General features: G+C 42.8%; 1 protein-coding gene across 3 annotated transcripts in view; it reads left to right on the top strand.

Annotated features, from left to right (window-relative positions):
- The window catches only part of LOC118369510 (sorbin and SH3 domain-containing protein 1-like), a 76,411-nt gene that overhangs the window by 17,830 nt on the left and 34,516 nt on the right, over positions 1 to 24,065 (top strand). For 2 of the 3 annotated variants that reach the window (XM_035753940.2, XM_035753941.2), the window contains exons 2-13: positions 9,379 to 9,421; positions 11,265 to 11,360; positions 13,364 to 13,480; positions 14,538 to 14,647; positions 14,959 to 15,106; positions 15,373 to 15,402; positions 15,894 to 16,048; positions 16,596 to 16,656; positions 16,834 to 16,911; positions 19,741 to 19,776; positions 20,208 to 20,304; positions 23,684 to 23,798. In XM_035753940.2, coding sequence (XP_035609833.2) covers positions 11,327 to 11,360; positions 13,364 to 13,480; positions 14,538 to 14,647; positions 14,959 to 15,106; positions 15,373 to 15,402; positions 15,894 to 16,048; positions 16,596 to 16,656; positions 16,834 to 16,911; positions 19,741 to 19,776; positions 20,208 to 20,304; positions 23,684 to 23,798 — 981 coding nt within the window. In that variant the 5' untranslated portion in view covers positions 9,379 to 9,421; positions 11,265 to 11,326. The remainder of the gene's footprint in view (positions 1 to 9,378; positions 9,422 to 11,264; positions 11,361 to 13,363; positions 13,481 to 14,537; positions 14,648 to 14,958; positions 15,107 to 15,372; positions 15,403 to 15,893; positions 16,049 to 16,595; positions 16,657 to 16,833; positions 16,912 to 19,740; positions 19,777 to 20,207; positions 20,305 to 23,683; positions 23,799 to 24,065) is intronic. The other variant, XM_052498369.1, reaches the window with a different exon arrangement.

The raw sequence follows: 24,065 nt of genomic DNA, 5'->3' as shown, positions 1-24,065 counted from the left end.
TGTGATACAGTGCCTTAGACCGCTGCACCACTTGGGAGCCCAACGGCAGCCCACATATCTAAGGAATTGTCTGTAGAGCTCTGAGACATGTTTGCGTCAATCTGGGGAAGGGTACCAAAAATAATTCTGCAGCAATGAAGATCCCCAAGAACACAGTTGCCTCCAAACGACCACCCCTCATCACTGTCAAACGCTCCCTAAAACACTTCAGCAAGCAGACCTTTCTAACCGACCTGGCCCGGGTATCCTGGAAGGATATCGACCTCATCCCGTCAGTAGAGGATGCCTGGTTATTCTTTAAAAGTGCTTTCCTCACCATCTTAAATAAGCATGCCCCGTCCAAAAAATGCAGAACCAGGAACAGATATAGCCCCTGGTTCACTACAGACCTGACTGCCTTTGACCAGCACAAAAACATCCTGTGGTGCACTGCATTAGCATCGAATAGCCCTTTTCAGGGAAGTTAGGAACCAATCTACACAGGCAGTTAGGAAAGCTAAGACTAGCTCTTTCAAGCAGAAATTTGCATCCTGTAGCACAAATTCAAAAAGTTCTGAGACACTGTAAAGTCCATGGCGAATAAGAGCACCTCCTCCCAGCTGCACACTGCACTGAGGCTAGGAAACACTGTCACCATTGATAAATCCATGATAATTGAGTTTGAATAAGCATTTTTCCACGGCTGGCCATGCTTTCCACCTGGCTACCCCTACCCCGGTCAACTGCCCTGCACCCCCCACAGCAACTCACCCAAGCCTCCCCATTTCTCCTTCACCCAAATCCAGATGATGTTCTGAAAAAGCTGCAAAATCTGGATCCCTACAAATCAGCCGGGCTAGACAATCTGGACCCACTCTTTCTAAAATGATTTGCCGAAATTGTTGCAACCCCTGTTACTAGCCTGTTCAACCTCTCGTTCGTATCGTCTGAGATCCCCAAAGATTGGAAAGCTGCCGCGGTCATCCCCCTCTTCAAAGGGGGAGACACTCTAGACCCAAACTGCTACAGACCTATATTTATCTATCTACCCTGCCTTTCTAAGGTCTTCGGAAGCCAAGTTAACAAACAGATCACCGACCATTTCAAATCCCACCGTACCTTCTCCGCTATGCAATCTGGCTTCCGAGCTGGTCATGGGTGCACCTCAGCCACGCTCAAGGTCCTAAACGATATCATAACTGCCATCGATAAGAGACATTACTGTGCAGCCGTATTCATCGACTTGGCCAAGGCTTTCGACTGACAATCACCACATTCTTATCGGCAGACTCAACAGCATTGGTTTCTCAAATGACTGCCTCGCTTGGTTCACCAACTTCTTCTCTGATAAAGTTCAGTGTGTCAAATCGGAGAGCCTGTTGTCCGGACCTCTGGCAGTTTCTATGGGGGTGCCACAGGGTTCAATTCTCGGGCCGACTCTCTTCTCTGTATATATCAATGATGTCGCTCTTGCTGCTGGTGATTCTCTGATCCACCTCTATGCAGATTCTGTATACTTCTGGCCCTTCTTTGGACACTGTGCTAACTAATCTCCAGACGAGCTTCAATGCCATACAACTCTCCTTCCGTGGCCTCCAACTGCTCTTAAATGCAAGTAAAACTAAATGCATGCTCTTCAACCGATCTCTGCCCACACCTGCCCGCCCTCCAGCATCACTACTCTTGACGGTTCTGACCTGGAATATCTGGACAACTACCTAGGTGTCTGGTTAGACTGTAAACTCTCCTTCCAGACCCACATTAAGCATCTCCAATCCAAAATTAAATCTATAATCGGCTTCCTATTTCGCAACAAAGCATCTTTCACTCATGCTGCCAAACATACCCTCGTAAAACTGACTATCCTACCGATCCTATTTTGTAGCTTTCCTACAAAATAGCCTTCAACACTCTACTCCACAAATTGGATGCAGTCTATCATAGTGCCATCCGTTTTGTCACCAAAGCCCCATATACTACACACCACTGCAACGTGTACGCTCTCGTTGGCTGGCCCTCGCTTCATACTCGTGGCCAAACCCACTGGCTTCAAGTCATCTACAAGTCTTTGCTAGGTAAAGCCCTGCCTTAACTCAGTTCACTGGTCACCATAGCAGCACCCACCCGCAGCATGCGCTCCAGCAGGTATATTTCACTGGTCACCCCAAAAGCCAATTCCTCTTTTGGCCGCCTTTTCTTCCAGTTGTTTGCTGCCAATGACTGGAACTAACTGCAAAAATCGCTGAAGCTGGAGACTCTTATCTTCCTCGCTAACTTCAAGCACCAGCTGTCAGAGAAGCTCACAGATCATTGCACCTGTACATAGCCCATCTGTAAATAGCCCACCCAACTCTACCTTATCCCCATACTGTATTTATTTATTTTGCTCCTTTGCACCCCAGTATCTCTACTTGCACATTCATCTTCTGCACATCACTCCAGTGTTTAATTACTATATCGTAATTACCTCGCCACTATGGCCTATTTTATTGCCTTTACCTCCCTTATCTTACCTCATTTGCACACACTGTATATATATTTTTTTCTACTGTATTATTGACTGTATGTTTGTTTATTCCATGTGTTACTCTGTGTTGTTGTATGTGTTGAACTGCTTTGCTTTATCTTGGCCAGGTCGCAGTTGTAAATGAGAACTTGTTCTCAACTAGCCTACCTGGTTAAATGAAGGTTAAATAAAAATAAATGTAAAAAAATCTTAAATGGAAGAAGTTTGGAACCACCAAGACTTCCTAGAGCTGGTCGCCTTGCCAAACTGAGCAATTTGAGGAGAAGGACCTTGGTCAGGAAGGTGACCAAGAACCTGATTTTCACTCGGACAGAGCTCTAGAGTTCCTCTGTGGAGATGGGAGAACCTTAAAGAAAGGACAACCATCTCTGCAGCACTCCACCAATCATGCCTTTATGGTAGTGGCCAGACAGAAGCCACTCCTCAGTAAAATGCACATGACAGCCCGCTTGGCGTTTGCCAAAAGGCACTTAAAGACGCTCAGACCATGAGAAACAAGATTCTCTGGTCTGATGAAACCAAGATTGAACTCTTTGTCCTGAATGCCAAGCATCACGTCTGGAGGAAACCTGGCACCATCCCTACATTGAAGAATGTTGGTGGCAGCATCATGCTGTGGAGATGTTTTTCAGCGGCAGGGACTGGAAGACTAGTCAGGATCGAGGGAAAGATGAACAGAACAATGTACAGAGAGAGCCTTAATGACTTCTGCCACACTCAAAACAACTGTAAACTCAGAACTGGGAAATCTCACTTCAGTGAGTTCAAGACAACTGGGAACTCGGGGAAAAAAATGTGCTCCAACTGGGAAAATACCTTTGGAATGGTCATCCAACTCGGAATTGTAAGTCGGGCACTCTGGGCTCTTTCTAGAGCTCTGACCTGAAGATCACTGACGTCATCATGATTCAACCTTGTTTTTTTCAGAGTTCCCAGTTGACTTGAAAGCACCATAAATCCTGAGAATTGCCAGACTTTGATGACAAAGTTTGACAAAATTTGATGACCAACCCAGCATCTTCCTGTTCAAGTGAGCACAGCACAACAAGTTGAGTACAAAAATGTATTGTATGCTGCTGCATAAATTATATGCCAGGGAGATATGTGTACTGTAGTTCAGAAAGTAATTATAAGTGTATGTTGTGTAGTAAGATGTTAGTAGCCCATGTGCCTCGTCCTAATAATTTGGTTCCTTTACCGCTCTTAATTTCACCTACTGTTATGAATTGATGGTGCACTTGTAGTCTATAGCCTGTTTTAGAGAAATGTAATCATTGAATATTGTAAGAGCTTTCATTGTCTGCTTATATGCCCCCTTTATTTATCCTACGGTTCTGACTTGGTGTACAGGGAGAATACTGTAAGAATGGCCCATGTTCTGAATTCTGTCGCTGTACATTTCAAAAGTGCTGAACAAATAGTCCTAGCTCACTCATTAACGTCTTAATCAAAATTACGGCTTGCCTCTTATCCGCTTGTCGTCCCCTTATGCCATAGTGTTTGCATCTCAAATGTCTGTAGACAAAACGCAAGTCAGCCTTATCAGCTATGTTTTTTTTTAAAGGCGGTAAATTAATTAACTGTTTCGCTGCCAGACAAAGCTCCGCTGATAACCAGGTGTAGCAGTGGTAAGGTGTCGGGACTGCTGTTGGGACAGCTTTATGTAGGCCCTAACAGTTTGTGGGAAGAGTTTGTCATCATATAGTGCAATTAATGTGTTGTTTAATGTTGTGTTGTATTGTGTAGTGGCTTTTGCTGGCATGCATCTAAAAAAAATGTTTTTTACTTTGCCCCACCAATATTTACATGCTAAAATCGCCACTGTAAGTGATGAATTCCATGTGGTTACAGACCGAATTGAAATGTACCTCATTATAGAAAAAAATTGAAATTCCTGCACACAGGTTACCTCTGCTAGTTTATTGTCAACATTTCAGTCTGAGACTTTCTGAAAGACCTGAGTGTTGGCAGGGTTCATCATAATTTATTTTCAGAAGAATTGTCCATGCACTGACACTGTCATTCATTGTCTGTTGTCAGGTTTCAGCTTCTGTCTCTCTTCCGACCCAACCCCTCCCCATGTTTAGCTAATGAATGACCAATGACCAGAGGCCACTGAGAGGCGGGAAACAGTTGCCAGGCAGCCACCTCATGGCCTCATAAGTTTATGACCAACAGCAGCCCTCTCATTAGATATCTGAGAGCAGAGCACTATACAGTATATAATCATCCAAACAGAATGCCAAAATGAATTTGGTTATGAATGTGGGTTTTGAGTTTCTCAATTTAGCACAGTATTTTCTTTTCTTTTTTTCACCTTTATTTAACCAGGTAAGCTAGTTGAGAACAAGTTCTCATTTACAACTGCGACCTGGCCAAGATAAAGCAAAGTAGTGCGACACAAACAACAACACAGATGATTGCTGAGTAGAGTATTGTAAGCTATTTTGTAGATGACATCGCCGAAGTCGAGGATCGGTAGGATAGTCATTTTTACTAGGGCAAGTTTGGAGGCGTGAGTGAAGGAGGCTTTGTTGCGGAATAGAAAGACGATTCTAGATTTGATTTTGGATTGGAGATGTTTAATATGAGTCTGGAAGGAGAGTTTACAGTCTAAACACATTCTAGGTCAGAGCCGTCCAGGGTAGTGATGCAAGTCGGGCAGGCAGGTGCAGGCAGCGAATGGTTAAAAAGCATGCATTTGGTTTTACTAGCGTTTAGGAGCAGTTGGAGGCCACCGAAGGAGTGTTGTATGGCATTGAAGCTCGTTTGGAGGTTAGTTAACACAGTGTTCAAAGAAGGGCCAGAAGTATACAGAATGGTGTCATCTGCATAGAGGTGGATCAGGGAATCACCCGCAGCAAGAGCAACATCATTGATATATACAGACAAAAGAGTCGGGCCGAGATTTGAACCCCATAGTCCCCCATAGAGACTGCCAGAGGTCCGGACAACAGGCCCTCCGATTTGACACACTGAACTCTGTCTGCAAAGTAGTTGTGAACCAGGCGAGGCCAAGGCTATTGAGTCTGCCAATAAGAATACGGTGATCGACAAAGTCGAAAGCCTTGGCCAGGTCGATGAAGACGGCTTCACAGTACTGTCTTTTATCGATGGCGGTTATGATATCGTTTAGTACCTTGAGCGTGGCTGAGGTGCACCCGTGACCGGCTCGGAAACCAGATTGCACAGCGGGGAAGGTACGGTGGGATTGGAAATGGTCAGTGATCTGTTTATTAACTAGGCTTTCGAAGACTTTAGAGAGGCAGGGCAGGATGGATATACAGTAGGTCTATAGCAATTGGGTCTAGTGTCACCCCCTTTGAAGAGGGGGAAGACCGCGGCAGCTTTCCAATCTTTAGGGATCTCAGACGACACGAAAGAGAGGTTGAGCAGACTGGTAATAGGGGTTGCAACAATGGTGGCAGATAGTTTTAGAAAGAGAGGGTCCAGATTGTCTATCCCAGCTGTTCTGTACAGGTCCAGGGTTTGCAGCTCTTTCAGAACATCTGCTATCTGGATTTGGGTGAAGGAGAAGCTGGGGAGGCTCAGGCAAGTAGCTGCGGGGCAGAGCTGTTGGCCGGGGTTGGGGTAGCCAGGAGGATAGCATGGCCAGCCGTAGAGAAATAATTGTTGAAATTTTAGATTATCATGGATTTATTGGTGGTGACCGTGTTACCTAGCCTCAGTGCAGTGGGCAGCTGGGAGGAGGCGCTCTTGTTCACCATGGACTTGACAGTGTCCCAGAACTTTTTGGAGTTAGAGCTATAGGATGCACATTTCTGTTTGAAAAAGCTAGTCTTTGCATTCCTGACTGACTGCATGCATTGTTTTTTTTTTTTAAAGAACAACCAGGCATCTTCGACTGACGGGATGAGGTCGATATCCTTCCAGGATACCCGGGCCAGGTCGGTTAGAAAGGCCTGCTTGCTGAAGTGTTTTAGGGAGCGTTTGACAGTGATGAGGGGTGGTCGTTTGACCGCGGACCCATAGCGGATGCAGGCAATGAGGTAGTGGTCGCTGAGATCCTGATTGAAAACAGCAGAGGTGTATTTGCAGGGCAGGTTGGTCAGGATAATATCTATGAGGATGCCCATGTTTACAGATTTAGGATTGTACCTGGTGGGTTCCTTGATGATTTGTGAGAGATTCAGGGCATCTAGCCTAGATTGTAGGACTGCCGGGATGTTAAGCATATCCCAGTTTAGGTCACCTAACAGAACAAATTCTGAAGTTAGATGGGGGGCAATCAATTCACGGTGTCCAGGGCACAGCTGGGAGCTGAGGGGGGTCTACAACAGGCGATAACAGTGAGAGACTTATTTCTGGAGAGATGAATATTTAAAATTAGAAGTTCGAACTCTTTGGGCATAGACCTGGAAAGTATGACAGAACTTTGCAGGCTATCTCTGCAGTAGATTGCAACTCCCCCCCCCTTTGGCAGTTCTATCTTGGCAGAAAATGTTGTAGTTAGGTATGGAAACCTCAGAAGTAAAGTAGCTCTAAAATCATCTCAAATTGTCCGGATCAAGAGAATGTGCATTTAGGTAGAGACTTTAGTACTGGAGGTTTACTTGAGTACAGTTTATCTGTCTCCTGTTTGTCTAGGCTGGAGCACTGCTGGAAAATCTCCATTGAAAATTATTTTTAGTCCAGGATTAGGCATAATTTATGTCTGGGATAACGGCCCTGTAAATTGATCATCTGTACTGTACTTATAATTTCTTCAGATAGAGGTAGCGCTTCAAAAACAATGCAGTTAACTCTCATTACTCTCCAAAAAATGATGTTCTGAAACAAACATATGCTTCATGTCAAATAGTCTTAGGGTGTTCAAACTGGTCACGAATTATCAAATGTAGTTCTTACAAATGACACTTTAGCTGACCTCTTGGGGTCAGGAAATTAGTCTGTTTATTGCACTACTGTATGAGGAAGAAATGTGCCTCAAAGACATGTAGATGTTTTACGATTTGGTTGTACCCTTGGGTTTTGTCTGGAAACTCACTCAAATCTCTTTTTAGGCTTTATTTCAGGAGGTCGTCATCGAACCACAACAGTGTGTTGTGCAGAGAGAGAGAGAGAGAGAGAGAGAGAGAGAGAGAGAGAGAGAGAGAGAGAGAGAGAGAGAGAGAGAGAGAGAGAGAGAGAGAGAGAGAGAGAGAGAGAGAGAGAGAGAGAGAGAGAGAGAGAGAGAGAGAGAGAGAGAGAGAGAGAGAGAGAGAGAGAGAGAGAGAGAGAGAGAGAGAGAGAGAGAGAGAGAGAGAGAGAGAGAGAGAGAGAGAGAGAGAGAGAGAGAGAGAGAGAGAGAGAGAGAGAGAGAGAGAGAGAGAGAGAGAGAGAGAGAGAGAGAGAGAGAGAGAGAGAGAGAGAGAGAGTCTCTTAAATCAGTCCTCAGGGTGATATACAATGGAGGACTCCCTGGAAGTGTTTCACTGCCTCTTTTATGTGGCCTTGGTGTTGTTCTGCATGCTCCAATGATGCAGCTCGGATCAGCATACTGTATGTCCTGTTCTCCTTTCTTTCAACCAGTCCTGGAGGACACATTAGGCTGTCGTACAAAGGACTCGTTTGATGTGTTCCCTTGCATTGAGTATCAATAGCAGCACTGTCTTCAGTGGTAGTACGCATCACTATAGTATTGTTTGTGTACTTAATCATACCACTGCCGACGAATGAGGTGGACACCCCTATGTGATGAACACATACCTTCCTTGACTGCTCGTTGTTCTGTGAGAATTGGATGTGCAGTTTCACATGTGAAAATCTCACTTTCACATGTGGAATTGGAAGTATATGTATTGCCTAAAAACATGGTTAAAACTATCATATTGATATCATGGATGGTCAGTCCTTGCATCCATAGCGAATCGATGGATTTGAGAGTGGTTCTATCTCCAGCCCCATACCTCAGCTTTTTACCGAAACTGTGGCTGGGAACACTTTCTTAATGTTTCAATTAAGGATTCCGGCTTTAAACACCTTTTAATAGAGTCATAGAGTTAATATATGGTACAATCCTCTAGAGAGTGAGTTACTTTTGTGCCATTAATGTCAAGCAAAACTTCTGAAGTCGAGATCAACATTCTTAGTATTGCAAACAAAAATAATGATATTGAAACCCAAAAGCATTGACAGCATAACAAAATGTTTTGAGGAAATATTTTTTCTTTGTAAAAAAAAATTCAGTGATTTTTGTTTATGATAATGCAGTTTAATAAAAATGCTTCCCTCTTTCCTGCAATTTTCCCTATCTTTGGTTACGTTACCCTGGCCTTTGCTTTCTCTGCCTTTTTCATTTGCAAGTTTTGGCACATTCCTTCCAGCAACATAGCACCTTGCATTGCACTTCTGGTTTGCAGGGTCTGTCCTGATCGTTCCCTGAACGGGAGACCAGACATAGCTGGAAGTGGTCCAAAAAAAAGTGTAGAAAATGTTGCATCTGAAAACCACGTGTCTGACTCATGTGATAATTGTACATGTGACTTATATTTTACGCATCAGTACCAGCAGGACATATTGACCTACAGTGATTAATTAAAATAATTAAATAAGTATGATCACTTTCTCCATCCAATGTTTGCAAATGTTTTTTTTCTTCTTCATCTTCAAATGCATTCATGCTTGTTCCCAATGTACCCCAGCCTATTGCTGACAATAAACAAACTGCTGCTCAGACTTCCTGCTCTCTCATGATGGCCCTAAACGGCTGACCACTATGCTGTAAATTAATACATTTTGCTCAAATCTGCTTTGCTCTACAATAATAATAATAAAATAATATATGCCATTTAGCAGACGCTTTTATCCAAAGCGACTTACAGTCATGTGTCCATACATAACTCTCTCCCTCTGGCTCTCTTTTGTTCCAGGGCTGTCCAACAGAGGGCAGTGTGAGATTTGACCAATCCCACGGTAAATTTCATCCACTTCTTTTCCTCATGCTGTATCTCTCATTATACCACATAGCTCCGTTCTGCTTCCAGGAAGTGCACTGTAAGGATGAAGGAGGTCGAAATGGCAAGAATCAGGGCTGTCCAGCAGGTCTCCTATATGGAAGCAGTGCAAATTGTTGAAGGAGGGAGTGGAAATGAAGAAGAAATGGCAATGGATGCCCCGCAGCCTGCAGAAAATCTTGTTCACCCGTTAACAGATCCATAAATACTATAGTGAAGAAGGTAGATTTGTTGTGTTTATTACGCCGGTGATACAGCACAGGCCGCCAAACATACAGGAAGTCAAAGACAATGGATATAGTTGTGTATGTTTCTGGATCTCCAGGGCTTCGTAGCCGAAACATTACAGGGAATATTGTCTGAAGATGTTTTTCCCTTTCAGGCCCCAGAGCCTGTAGGGATCTGAGTAGACATTTGAATCTTACTAAAGGAGTACAAATATGTTATTATTATTTATTTATTTATTTTGGGGGCGGGTGAATAATATGAGTATGTTTTTTCACACTTTCCTTATTTTCTGCGTTGAAGTTACCCGGTTTTCACCGCGTACAGTAGGTGGCGCCATGCACCTCTAGCGTGTGTTTGCGGACCGCCATTATACTATAGAAGGGAAGAATACGCACAGCTCTGCTGTTGCAGAAGGCTCTAGTGATGTTTAGGGTATTTGATAACAATGCCTGTTCATTTCGTTGAGTGTAATTTTTACAATTTTAACCAGGCAAGTTGGTTAAGAACAAATTCTTATTTACAATGACAGCCTACCGCGGCAAAAACCCTAACGACGCTGGGCCAATAGTGCACCGTCCTATGAAACTCCCAACTCACAGCCGGTTGGGATACAGCCTGGAATCAAACCAGGGTCTGTGGTGACGCCTCTAGCACTGAGTTGCAGTGCCTTAGACCACTGCGCCACTCAGGAGCTCTCAATGATTAAGTTCATTTGTATCATTGCAGCAGCTTACTCATACAAGAAATAGGCCTATCAAATGTTACACCACTCCAACCATACATTCCAGTCAATCAGTCAAGCATTGAGAAACAAGCAAAAGCAGTGAACAGCAACAAAAGTGCTTATTTATGATGGAGGGCTGACATACAGTACAGGCTACATGTTAGCATGAGCAGAGTTTGTGATTGTATGCGTTTGCGGCATTGACGGCTTCGGTGGAGAGGACACATAAAATACTGCATTCCCCCACTAGATTTCATCGCAATTCTGTACGCGGTGTAGCTACATGGTTGATATTCCAGTAAAGTCATCGTCAACAACATCTGTTACTGTACACTTGTAGTTCTGTTCTCTGTCGTCAAACGTACAGCGGCCGACTGTCTTTTATGTTTCCAAAGGTCCTCGTTGCAGCAGTGTGTCCCTCCCTATCTGTCACTCTCATCTCCTTCCTGCGGTCTGTCTTCCAGCTCCACTTTCCTCACTGTGACAACACTTCTCCTCGGTGTTCTCTATCAACTCATGGGTGTTGTTTATGTCATCAGGATGTTGCGTATGTAGTAACATACAATGTTAAGTAGCACAGTGTTCATCAGCTAATGTCCTAAAATATGTTGTAAGAGGAAAAGACACAGGTGTACGTACTGTAGCTCTATTTTGCTGACCACGCCTTGGTGAGGTTCACTTACACCCAGGGGATCAGTTGAAGTGTTAGCAAAAAGACCTCCGCCTTGTTTTGCCCCTTAATGCATTGAACACCCCTCCCTGCCAATGCAACTACCATTCCCAATGTTCACTTTGGAGAATTTGGCCCCAGCTTACACTTGTACACTGTGTCTGTCTGTTGTTTTGGCAGCTCCTCCGGTCCCCTCGGGTCCTCGCTGTGTGTCTGCCGTCAGAATCACCTCTCTGACAAGCATGAAAGGCTCTCCCGATCTGATTCCGTCTGCAGGTGAGCACACTCATTAACTCCTCTTCCGCCCTCCTCCACGTCTCTCATCTATCTTTCATCAGGCTGAACTCCAGGACACCTTCGACACACTGGATATGGCGAGGAGGATCACTTGTTAACAATCTGCATCCATTTTAAACAACAATATGCTACTATAGTGTCTCTGCCAGTGTTACAACACAGTTGTACTAATTGGATGTAATGACAGACTCAAATCAAATTATATATTTTTGGTCACATACACATGGTGAGCAGATGTTATTGCGAGTGTAGAGAAATGCTTGGGCTTCTAGTTCCGACAGTGCAGCAACATCTAGCAAGTAATATCTAACAATTCCACAACAAGTACCTAATACACACCAATCTAAGTAAAGGAATGGAATAAGAATATATAAATATATGGATGAGCAATCTCAGCAATGTCAGAGCGGCATAGGCTAAGATGCAATAGATAGTATAGAATACACTATATACACTACCGTTCAAAACTTTGGGGTCACTTAGAAATGTCCTTGTTTTTGAAAGAAAAGCTAAAAGAATTGTCCATTAATGAAGCTGCCCGTTGACGACTTGTGAGGTGTCTGTTTCTCAAACTAGACACTCTAATGTACTTGTCCTCTTGCTCAGTTGTGCACTGGGGCCTCTCACTCCTCTTTCTATTCTAGACTGATGAGTTTCAGAAGAAAGTCTTTGTTTCTGGCCATTATGAGCCTGTAATTGAACCTACAAATGCTGATGCTCCAGATACTCAACTAGTCTAAAGAAGGACAGTTTTAATTTCTTATTTAAATAGCACAACCGTTTTCAGCTGTGCTAACATAATTGCAAAACGGTTTTCTAATGATCATTTAGCCTTTTGAAGAGGATAAACTTGGATTAGCTAACACAACGTGCCATTGGAACACAGGAGTGATGGTTGCTGATAATGGGCCTCTGTACGCCTATGTAGAAATCCCATTAAAAATCAGCCGTTTCCAGCTACAATAGTCATTTACAACATTAACCATGTCTACAGTGTATTTCTGATCAATTTGATGTTATTTTAATGGAATAAAATTGGCTTTTTGTTCTAAAAACAAGGACATTTCTAAGTGACCCCAAAATGTTGAACGGTAGTGTACATATGAGAAGAGTAATGCAAGATATGTAAACATGATTAAAGTGCCATTATTAAAGTGACTCGTGTTCCATTTATTAAAGTGGCCGATGATTTCAGGTCTGTATGTAGGCTGCAGCCTTTCTATGTTAGTGATGGCTGTTTAACAGTCTGATTGATGGCCTTGAGATAGAAGCTGTTTTTCAGTCTCTCGGTCCCAACTTTGATGCACCTGTACTGACCTCGCCTTCTGGATGGTAGCGGGGTGAACAGGCAGTGGCTCGGGTGGATGTTGTCCTTGATGATCTTTTTGCCCTTCCTGTGACATCAGGTGCTGTAGGTGTCCTGGAGGGCAGATAGTTTGCCCCCGGTGATGCATTGTGCAGACCGCACCACCCTCTGGAGAACCCTGCGGTTGTGGGCGGTGCAGTTGCCGTACCAGGAGGAGATACAGCTCGACAGGGCGCTTTCAATTGTGCGTCTGTAGAAATTTGTGAGGGTTTTAGGTGACACGCCAAATTTCTTCAGCCTCCTGAGGTTGAAGAGGCACTGTTGCGCCTTCTTCACCACACTGTCTGTGTGGGTGTACCATTTCAGTTTTTCTAATGGTGTTAGTGCGTAATTAATTATATGGATGAGGGTAGTATTAAAGTGTTGGCCTGGATTTGACATTTACATTCTATTTTTAGAATTTAGGGCGTGAAGTAACATAGATTGCCTCAGGACCAGAGGCAATAGAACTGTGTCTCATGGTGATTATTGAAGCTCACTCTGAGAATCGAGTCAAACAATGCGTGTCTGTGAGGATGTTTCACACATCTTTTGCCTCTGAACAATGAGTGACTGTGAAGATCCAATGAAAGTCTGGTGCTAACATCATTGTGTGTACCTGTCTATCTATCTATAGAGCTGGACCCTAGAAGGGTGTGTAAAGGGAAGGGGGTCGTGACTCTGAGGGCCACTCTGGTCCACATAGACGACGAGGACTGCGTCAGTGAAGAATCAAATGTTGACACAGCTCCAAGTAAGTCAAAGAGAATGCTAAAGCTGCTCTCTAAAATCTTAGATATTACAGCATATGTACATATGTACAGTATATCTAATATTTCTGGTACTATGTAGTGTTTTCCTTCTAATACAAAGTCGAGGGGAAACGCCATCATAGCTCTGTGAAAGGGACAAGTCAGATGTAATATAGCTGATGAGGCAAACTGGAAGGAAGTGTTCCCGTTAACAAAATAGCACATTGTAATATCTTGATTATGTCATCGCGTGAATCACTAGCAATAATGACTATTTTAGTCATTTGTTTTGCTCTCTTGATGCATATGGAAGAAAATTCCCTGTATTGCCAAGCTTTTCTGTTCACAGAAGTCTTAAAATTCTTGAGATACTGTACTTCATCAAGTACAGCTGGACTCACATATGCACATATTTCTGCTGTTTTGATATTAAAGTGAGATAACTTGTCACATTTGAAAGTGTATTGACATTTGGTTGCCCCGCACAACAGGGAATCGTTGACGATGATTGCTCATATTTTCCTGTGTTTTGTCAAAAAAAACAAAAAAAAACTTTCGTTCGGACCTGCCCACACTGCACTTTGGAAACAGTGCCTTAACTGTGGACTCGTTTGTCGAATTCAGTTACAACTGGGCTTTAAACTGGCCAAGGCTTTTGGGGAGATGCTTTAATTGTTGTTGAGACTGAATATAAAGGCCATTGGAACAAACAGCCTTTACAGGCCACTGAATAGGCGCCTTGTTCTGATGACAAAGTTCACAGATTGTGGGAGAATCATTGGGTTTCTTTCTCCATGGAGATATTAGCATCTCTGTCCGGGAAAAGCGCTATAGAAAGCGTTTGGTCACCGCAGCATCAGCCAGAGATTTATTTAATTGAGGATGAATTGTTTCCTGTTTGTAGTTTGGTGTTAATCTCTGAAACGTGTTAATTGCCAAGAGACAAGGATTGCCAGGAGTACAGTGGTTTGTTTGTGCATCTTTCAGTATTGCTAGGTTTCTGGTCGTCTTGCACTGTTATTCACTGGCCAAACTGAGATTGTTTTGGGATCATTTCAGGTGGTTGGATCGGCCAGATCAATGGAGACAGCGCTCAAACGGGATTTGCTGATGGAGGCTTCCATGACATCACAGCTGATTTACCTACAGTCAACAGAACTCAAGCCCAGGTGCGTTTTCATCTAAGATTTTTGATCATTCCCCCTATTTTGGGCATTTCTGGGATAATACATCTGATAATTGCATGCTTGTTTTAATGTGAATAAATTCACATTTCAGCGTGATATAAATAGCCGTATTTGGTGTATTTTTCTTGTGTATTATGTGTCAATAATATTGCCTAAAAGCTGTGTTTTCTTAGCAAACCAGAATATGTTCCTGCTCAACTACTCATACTACCCAGTTCATCATTATTATCAAAAACAAAATAAGTATAAGAGAGGAACAGCATCACTCACAAGTGTTATTCACTCATTACCAGGGAAGTTCACCTGTGAACACAGAAGAACCCCAGCTTCCTGCCTCTTTTGACATTCAGAACTATATTTTGTCGACAAAGGCCACCTCTGCCTACCCATCCGCCGCTGGCACTGTCAACCCAACCGTAGTTCTGCTACAACACAACAGAGGTAAGCACCCCTGATTCTGTGTAGTTTCGGAATGTGGGTTATGGATGAAATTGCCATCTGTTGACCACACTGTGAAGGGTGGACTAAACTCTGAATGTAGGTTCCTGGAATAGAGAGCCAAGTGAGACTGACTGGAAGGTTGATTGGGCTTTTACTGTATATTTGCCAGCATGGATTGACCAGCTCAAAGCAGCTCAGACTTGACCCTTTTTGATTAGCATTGTTTCATTGTCCTTTGTCCCATCTCTGTCCTCTCCTCACAACAGAGCAACAAAAGCAGCTTTCTATTATGGAAGGTATGCGCTGGATGTGTCTTGTGTCTCGTCCACTGCTTCCTCTTTTCAATATTAGTTCCTTCTGCTGGCTGGACAACATTTACTTTCATTACCTGATAACATGGATCGATTTAGCTCATTTGTTGGTTCAAAATCGTCCCTACCTGTTTCAGTCCATTTTCTTCTGTGTGGTGTCGAATGAGCAGGATCCATCTACTACCTTCACCCCTTACTGCCTGAACAGCCTCATGTCGGCCCGTTGTGACGTGTTTTCTTGCTCCTGCTCTGAGATATTGGATCAATGTACATACTTACTTATAAGAAGAGTACTTCATAACATTACCAAGCTATCTTATACATTACTGCACTTATTATATGTTTGGGGGTAATTTGCATAGTATGCTTGTGGATCATATGGGGTATTTAGAGCTATTTGCCAGTACAGATTTTGACTGGTAGGACCCACTGTTGCACTTCTCTTCCCTTTGACACAGCAATGTTGGCTTTTTCAGACCCCACCCCAGAGAGGGACAAATCGCCTGATCCAGGACCTGTAGTTAGAACAGAGAGAGAACTGAGCCAACACCCAGATATGGACGGCAAGAGGATGAGGTACTCTCAATCCCATATCTTGGGCCCACTGAACCAGCCCATCGTGCCAGTACGGGTAAGAAAACAATATGAAGTTACTGTATAAAGAGAGGAGAGTGGCCTGCCTGGTCCCAGATCTGTTTGAGCTGTACAGCCAAACAATGACAACAACCATAGGAGTTAGTTATACAGCACAAACAGTTCTGGAATCAGGCTAAGAAGACACACCTATGAGTGTATAGTCCAGATGTTATGAGTTGTGCTTGATAGTTTAAGTCCCTTTTTTTTTATTGTGCCTTTTTAAAATAATCTGTAGCCTTTTAATACTTTTTAAAATTTAACCTTTATTTAACTTGGCAAGTCAGGTAAGAACAAATTCTTATTTACAATTAGGGTCTGTAGTGACGCCTCTAGCACTGAACTGCAGTGCCTTAGACCGCTGCGCCACTCGGGAGCCTCCTTCACAGGGCATTTTTTCATTTAATGCTTAGGTAGGGAGTACAGTGGTGCAAAAAAACGATATGCCTCACTGCCAAATGCCAATCCATTTATATATTTTTTTGTCAGAAACCCTGTTTGTTTTTAAATACGATTAAAAAAAAACATGAATATTTTCTTTTCAGAACACTGATAAGTCAAAGGACTGGTACAAGAACATGTTTAAACAGATACACAGAATTCCAGGTAAGGGGATCATAACAAAAACATTGGACTGCCTGTCCTCGTGTGTGTGTTTGATTTGACGTTGACCCACGTGTCTGTTGTTTCTGTCAAGCCGCTGTCTTTGTGAGTCTGTGAGTGTGTTCGTTGGTGTCACGTTGTGTGTGTTGTTTTTTTTTTTGTCTCCGTCGCCTCGCTCAGAACCTGTTGAGGAAAACCCATATCGCCCCACCTACATATTCCCTGAATCCTATGATCCTAGGCAGATGGAAACAACAGGTACCCAAAATAGCAATCGTGGCTCCACTTCCTGACTTTACTAATCATGTATAATCCCTTCATTATAATGTCCTTATGACTGTGTTGACTCTCCTTTTGTTACTTACCGTTGCCTTGATAGAATTGAAAACGGGTCAGCAATTGGAGCACTGGTTTGCTCAGTAAAACTATGAGTGAGATTAATACAAGACTACGCCATGCATTTTACTTGAACTAATGTTTAACACGAGTACCGTTTTTGCATATGACCTAATTCATGGACCATATATTGTGAGCTCTGCTCATCTTTTAATGTGAATATATTCATGAACAGACATTTCCCGGCATTTCAATTCTTCCTGATCCAAAGATGCAGTACTGGAGACAGATGAGGAACATTTGGGACGCTAGATCAGGGATGTGCAACTGGCAGCCCGTTTTTGTAGGCCCGTGGATCAATTTCAAATGGAACTCAATCAGGGTCCCAACTTACTGTGAAGAGTTAGAATAGTAGATTTACCCAAGGTGCAATTTCAAAATGTGGTTGTGCATCAGCAGTTGCTCTCTTGTTATGTTAGTCAATGACAGACATTCAATAAGCCCATGCCGGCGATTGTGTTATGCATTGGTAAATTAGTCTTTAGTCTCGCCAGCTATCTATAAGCTTGTAGTAATCACGGTCAATTATTGACCGGGGTGGGGGCCATTGGTTTGTACGTCACTTTCACTCAGATATCATATTAATGTGTAGAAAAATGTGTAGAATTTGCATGTAATGAATTACAAAATTGCTAAATGTTCTCTAAGCCCCATTGCAAAATGTATAGAAATTGCAGGAAAGTAATTCTAAAACGTAATATTTTTCTCTCCACTCTCAAGAGGGGGGGGGGGCTAAAATGTTTTGCCCGTAAGGTGGATGTGGCCCCCCATCAAAAATGTGCTTAGGGCCCCCAAAAGCCTAAGGCAGGCTCTGACTGCATGTGTAGGTAAGGGTGTGGGTACGCAGAACCGCGAGCCACACTGCGGCCCCTCGTGATGAGTTCAGATTTTCTGTGGCCCCTACCCCCAATACAGTTGCCCATCCCTGCACTAGATGGTGCTCAAGTGCTATGTATTACAACAACCAAGCATTTTAGAAAGGCTCTGTATGTACTATACAGGCGGTAGTAGATCACACTGTCTGTGTTCCATGTACAGTGTATCAGCATTTTTACGCTACACTACTTGTAAACCGGTCTAGTTGGTGCAAAGCCCTCTGCACTATCTAACAGTTAACAGTTGTTTTTAAATCATGATTGCCGAGCATGTCTCATGTAGGCCTACATCACCTTGCATGCAGTTTTGTACAGTAGACACTGAGTATACAAGACATTAGGAACTGCTCTATCCATGACATAGACTGACCAGGTGAACGCTACGATGCCTTATTGTTGTCGCTTGTTAAATCCACATCCATCAGTGTCAATGAAGTGGAGACATGGATTGTGTATGTGTGCCATTCCCTGGGGTGAATGGGTTAGACAAAAGATTTAAGTGCCTTTGAATGAGGTATGGCAGTAGGTGCCAGGTGCACCGGTTTGTGTCAAGAACCGCAAAGCTGCTGGGTTTTTCACGCTCAACAGTTTCCCATGTGTATTAAGAATGGTCCACCACCCAAAGGACATTCAGCTAACTTGACACAACCGCGGGAAGCGCTGGAGTCAACACGGGCCGGCATCCCAACTGAATATTAGGAAAGTGTTCCTAATGTTTGGTGTACTCAGTGTGTGTGTGCTGTGTACAGATCTACTTATTTTCCCTTTGTTTCTGCTCATGTCTGCTTCCCAGCAACCTGATGTCTGGTTATTTGTAATATAGTCAATCAATCAATAAATCGAATAATTGATCAAAGAAAGTGTTGTACGAAAATTGTACGCTATTCCAAGATTTCCCAAGAACAGCATTACGTATTCATGAAGATATGTTATGCGTCTTCCAAAGTGCTTTGACTGACAACCTCCGAAAAGCACTCTGTTTACAGTGTGTTTGAAGAACTGTAATAGCTGACCTGATGGAGTAAAGGGCATACTGTACTGTGCAATAACAGAGGAGGAAGAGACGCTTTACTGTGCCCTTTTAAGAGCTGTACCCGGCCTTATAGCGTTGTATTTGGATATATTATATACGACTCTGGCTGTACCCTGTGTTACAGCAGAAATGTATGGAATTACATACAGTTGAAGTCGGACGTTTACATACACTTAGGTTTGAGTCCTTAAAACCCGTTTTTCAACCACTCCACAAATTTCTTGTTAACAAACTATAGTATGTCAGCATAATGTATTTGAATTACCAATGAATATTGATTTTCAGGCATCGTGATTTGATGTTTTTAAAAACTATGCCCCCCTCGGAAAGCTATTGTTGTAGATGCAGGCTATAACATGTCTTTTTGGTCTACATTTAAAAACATTTCATTGCTATTATTAATCTCACTTCTGTTTTGGATCATCTTCGACGATGCGTTAGGGTGCCCGTCTTGAACAGTTGATTAATGTAGTCAACACATACTTGACCTTGCCATTCTACAAGTTCACTGCTTGTATGTAACATTGCTATAGGAAGCAGTTCGCAGGATTCTGTCGTTTCAGTGTTGCACTGCTGCTGTCAAAGTGACCTCTACTGGTGATACTGAGGATCTAAATATGTAGCACCACTTTATCAAGCCTATTAACAGACAATAGATGGGGTCACCCGCCCTTGGTTAACATTGCATAGCGAAGACGTATACAAGTGGAACTGCCAGTGGAGCAGGCTAGTATGTGCATGTGTATAGTCTATTTCTAATAGTGATGTTTCCCTCTGTTACAGATGATGGTCACTCCCCCTATGGTTATGTGGAAGAAGGTGCGTTTTGTCCTCCTCTTAGATTCAGACATGAATCATAATCCTTTATTTAACTTGTATAGCGCTTTTTATTACAGAAAATAATCTCAAAGTGCATTAAAAAAAAATTAAAAACGACACATTTAAATTGAGGTGGTAGAGATTGAGATTGAATGTCTCTATATGACTTTGGATGAAAGGCTGGGAGGCAATTTGGATTGGATATTATATATTATAGATATTATATTATATATAATATAATATATATAATGTGATCTCAATAGCATGGTTTTTGTTTCTTGTTTACATTGACTGTACAATAACATTGTGAGGACGAGCCCCTACACAAACAAATTAGACACTGAGAAAGATTTCAGTTCATTTCAGTTTAAGCAAAACATTACAAGCCGCTTTCATAGCAGAGTCTGATGCTCTTTTGTGTTTATTTTCAGTGAAAGCGGTCCCACGATCAAAAAGTGCCGCTGAAGTTGACCATAGGTCGTCTATGCCTGTGCCAACACGGTCCTCTTCCCTCAAACCTGCCAAAAGGTAAGTCCTTTTCTATTGCCGTTCCTTTAAATATGGACAGTAGTATAGTGTGTCCTCGAAGACCTCTTAACCCAATGAACTTACTCTTCATTAGAAGTGAATTGCCTGTGCCGAGCTGTTCACAAGGGGATGCATTTTTGGTAGCACTTTTAGATGAGGGACTGTAATGAGATACAATAAGAGGTATACAATTATATTCATTTTAGCTAACATGTTTGGTGTGGTACTGAATGTTTAGTCACGTAAAATGTAACCTACACACTTGACTACACACTTGTCATGGATTCAGGAATTCTACTTTTCTGGTTATATTAGATGTTCTTCAGGAATCAGAAGGGCATCTACAGTAGATGAGTACAGAGCAGTAGGAACAGTACTTTGTTCCTCACCTTCGACATCGACTCATGCTAACCTCGTGGTTACCTTGTCCCCAGTTAGGTCCTGTCTAACCTCTACTACCTCCTGTGCTTGTCACATGTGATTAGACAACCTCCTCGCCCCTCCCCTTAAATGCTAGTTCTGGCAAAGAAAATCCACTCTCTAAGGCAGAGATCATCAACTAGATTCAGTCGCAGACCGATTTTTTCTTCAGCAGATGGCCAGGAGGCCGGAACACAATTACAAATCATTTGTAGACTGCACATTGAACACAAGAAGCCAAACAGATATAATAGTTGACTAAAACATAATCACTTCAAAACGTATTTTCATTTGTATACAATCACATATATGTCTCTATTATACATGGTAATATTTTGCAACAGCTTTCCTCAATTAAAATCACTTGGAGCTGATTTGCTGGTGTTTTAAATATATATTGTTTGTTGTTTTTATATTCATTTTTTTTTTTTTTTTTTTTGCTCAGAAAACTTATGGGGTCAAATTTGGGGAAACCTGCTCTAAGGCGTGTGTGGAGGAATGAGTGATGGAGAGAAAGAAGGGAGACAGGTGATGGAGGATAAACTGTTGCTCACGGAAGCTGCAGATGACGTGCCATATTAACTCAAGCCCTTTCCTTGGTGTAGACAGTGCAATGACTTTTTCCACATTTTTTTTACGTTTCAGACTTATTTTAAAATGGATCCCCCCCCCCCCCAAAATGTTTCTCATCAATCTATACACAATACCCCATAATGACAAGCCAAAAAGTGTTTTTTAGATATTTTTGCAAATATATTACAAATAAAAAATGGAAATATCACATTTGCATAAGTATTCAGAGCCTTCATTCAGTACTTTGTTGAAGCACCTTTGACAGCCATTACAGCCTTGAGTCTTCTTGGATATGACACTACAAGCTTGACACACCTGTATTTCGGGAGTTTCTCCCATTCTTCTCTGCAGATCCTCTCATGCTCTGTCAAATTGGATGGGGAGAGTCACTGGACAGCTATTTTCAGGTCTCTCCAGAGATGTTCGATTGGGTTCAAGTCTGGGCTCTGGCGGGACATTCAGAGACTTGTCCCGAAGTCACTCCTGCGTTGTCTTGGTTGTGTGCTTAGGGTCGTTGTCCTGTTAGAAGGTGAACCTTCGCCCCAGTCTGAGGTCCTGAGCACTCTGGAGCAGGTTTTCATCAAGGATCTCTCTCTACTCTGCTCCATTCATCTTTCCCTCGATCCTGACTAGTCTCCCAGTCCTTGCCGCTGAAAAACATCTCCACAGCCTGATGCTGCAACCACCATTCTTCACCATAGGGACGGTGCCAGGTTTCCTCCAGATGTGATGCTTGGCATTCAGGACAAAGAGTTCCATCTTGGTTTCATCGGACTAGAGAATTGAATTTCGTATGGTCTGAGAGTCCTTTAGGTACCCATTGGCAAACTCCAAGCAGGCTGTCATGTGCCTTTTACTGTGGAGTGGCTTTCGTCTGGCCACTCCGCCGTAAAGGCCTGATTGGTGAAGTGCTGCAGAGATGGTTATCCTTCTGTAAGGTTCTCCCATCTCCACAGAGGAACTCGGTTGCTCTGTCAGAGTGACCATCAGGTTCATGGTCACCTCCCTGTCCAAGGCCCTTCTCCCACAAATTGCTCAGTTTGTCCAGGCGGCCAGCTCTAGGAAGAGTCTTAGTGGTTCCAAACTTCTTCCATTTAAGAATGATGGAGGCCACTGTGTTCTTGAGGACTTTTAGTGCTTCAGAAATATTTTTGTACTCTTCCCTAGATCTGTGCCTCGACACAATCCTGTCTCGGAGCTCTACGGGCAATTCCTTCGACCTCATGGCTTGGTTTTTGCTCTGACATGCACTGTCAACTGTGGGACCTTATACAGACAGGTGTTTGCCTTTCCAAAGCAGTACATTCTGAATGCACTGAACATGTTACCTCTAGTTATCTCTAGCGTGTGACCCTGCTGAGGCTGCATTTGTGATGGCTATCCATTTGTGGAACACTGTCTGCTCTTTGACAATGACGTTTGTAAAATGTTTGCCACTACGATAAGCAGTTTGATCCTTAAGTCATTGGGGTAATAGCCCCCTGAGACCCCCACAAAAAAAGTGTAGATTCATTGTATTTATTTATTACATTGTTACGTAACATACAGTAAGTGTTTGGGGTATAAAAAATTATTTAACCAAGAAGAAATATTGTTATTTATCTTTTATTGTAAGTGCAAAATTGGGACGTAAACATGAAAAACGTGACATTACAGTCAATGGGTACAGGAAAATAGTGTGTCCTCCACAGAGGACATTTCTTGATAAGCTCTTATATAGCTCTTATTTAATGTGATCAAAATGATTACACAGTCCTGACAACTCGCTTAACTATTCCTGAGATATTCACTTACTGTAAACAATTTGAATATAAAAAAAATGATCATTAATAATTACACACACTTCTTTTAAATTGTCCATAAAATGTGCCAATTTTGACGGCAGACATTTTTTTTTTACAACCGGGAAGATAAAGTTGTCCCTCTCAAAGAGACAACAGGGCTTAATACTGTGGCTTGCATGGCCTCGGAGATACGGACCAAGAACTGAAAACATTTTATTGCTGGGTCTCAGTGTGATAGAAAGCATTTGTTTTCGTAAAAGTATATAGTCATGCAACACTTAACTCTCAGATTAAAACATGACCGTACATTTTATTCTTTATTAAATAATCTCTTAAAACGGCTCTGATAGAGAGAGAGAGAGAGAGAGAGAGAGAGAGAGAGAGAGAGAGAGAGAGAGAGAGAGAGAGAGAGAGAGAGAGAGAGAGAGAGAGAGAGAGAGAGAGAGACTACAAGAGATGGAGAGTGGGAGGGGCACAAGCTTTACTGTATTGGAAAACACTGTTGATGATGGAGCTGTTACCCACAAAACTAGCCCAAGCTAGTTGCCATGGAGACTGCTTGACTTAATAGGGATTTGCTCTCTCCTCCCCTCCCCCTACAGGAACGACTGGGAGCCCCCTGACAAAAAGGTAGACACCAGGAAGTACCGTGCCGAGCCCAAGAGCATCTTCGAGTACGAGCCGGGAAAATCGTCGGTGATGAAACTGGAGAGAAAGGTACGACAGCCATGCTCCCAATGCCACTTGTGTGATTCTGTGTTTGCCTCTGCAGTCTCTATTCTACGCATGTTGTGTAAGCTGTTTCCCTCTAAGAGCTTAGGTGGCTGCTTCACTAACTAGGGCAGCTTTAGTAGGTAACGTATGGGTAGACTGAATTGCCATGTGTACAACATTCCTAAAGGAGGATACGATTACAATGACAGATGACCTAGCTGGTGGTGTGGAGGCATCACTTACACGCCTTGGCCATTGTCTTGCGGTGTT

The sequence above is a fragment of the Oncorhynchus keta genome, chromosome 36 (genome assembly GCF_023373465.1).
Source record: "Oncorhynchus keta strain PuntledgeMale-10-30-2019 chromosome 36, Oket_V2, whole genome shotgun sequence".
Classification (NCBI taxonomy): domain Eukaryota; kingdom Metazoa; phylum Chordata; class Actinopteri; order Salmoniformes; family Salmonidae; genus Oncorhynchus; species Oncorhynchus keta.
Note: the sequence above shows the minus strand (reverse complement) of the source record. Positions and strands in the feature narration are given on the sequence as shown.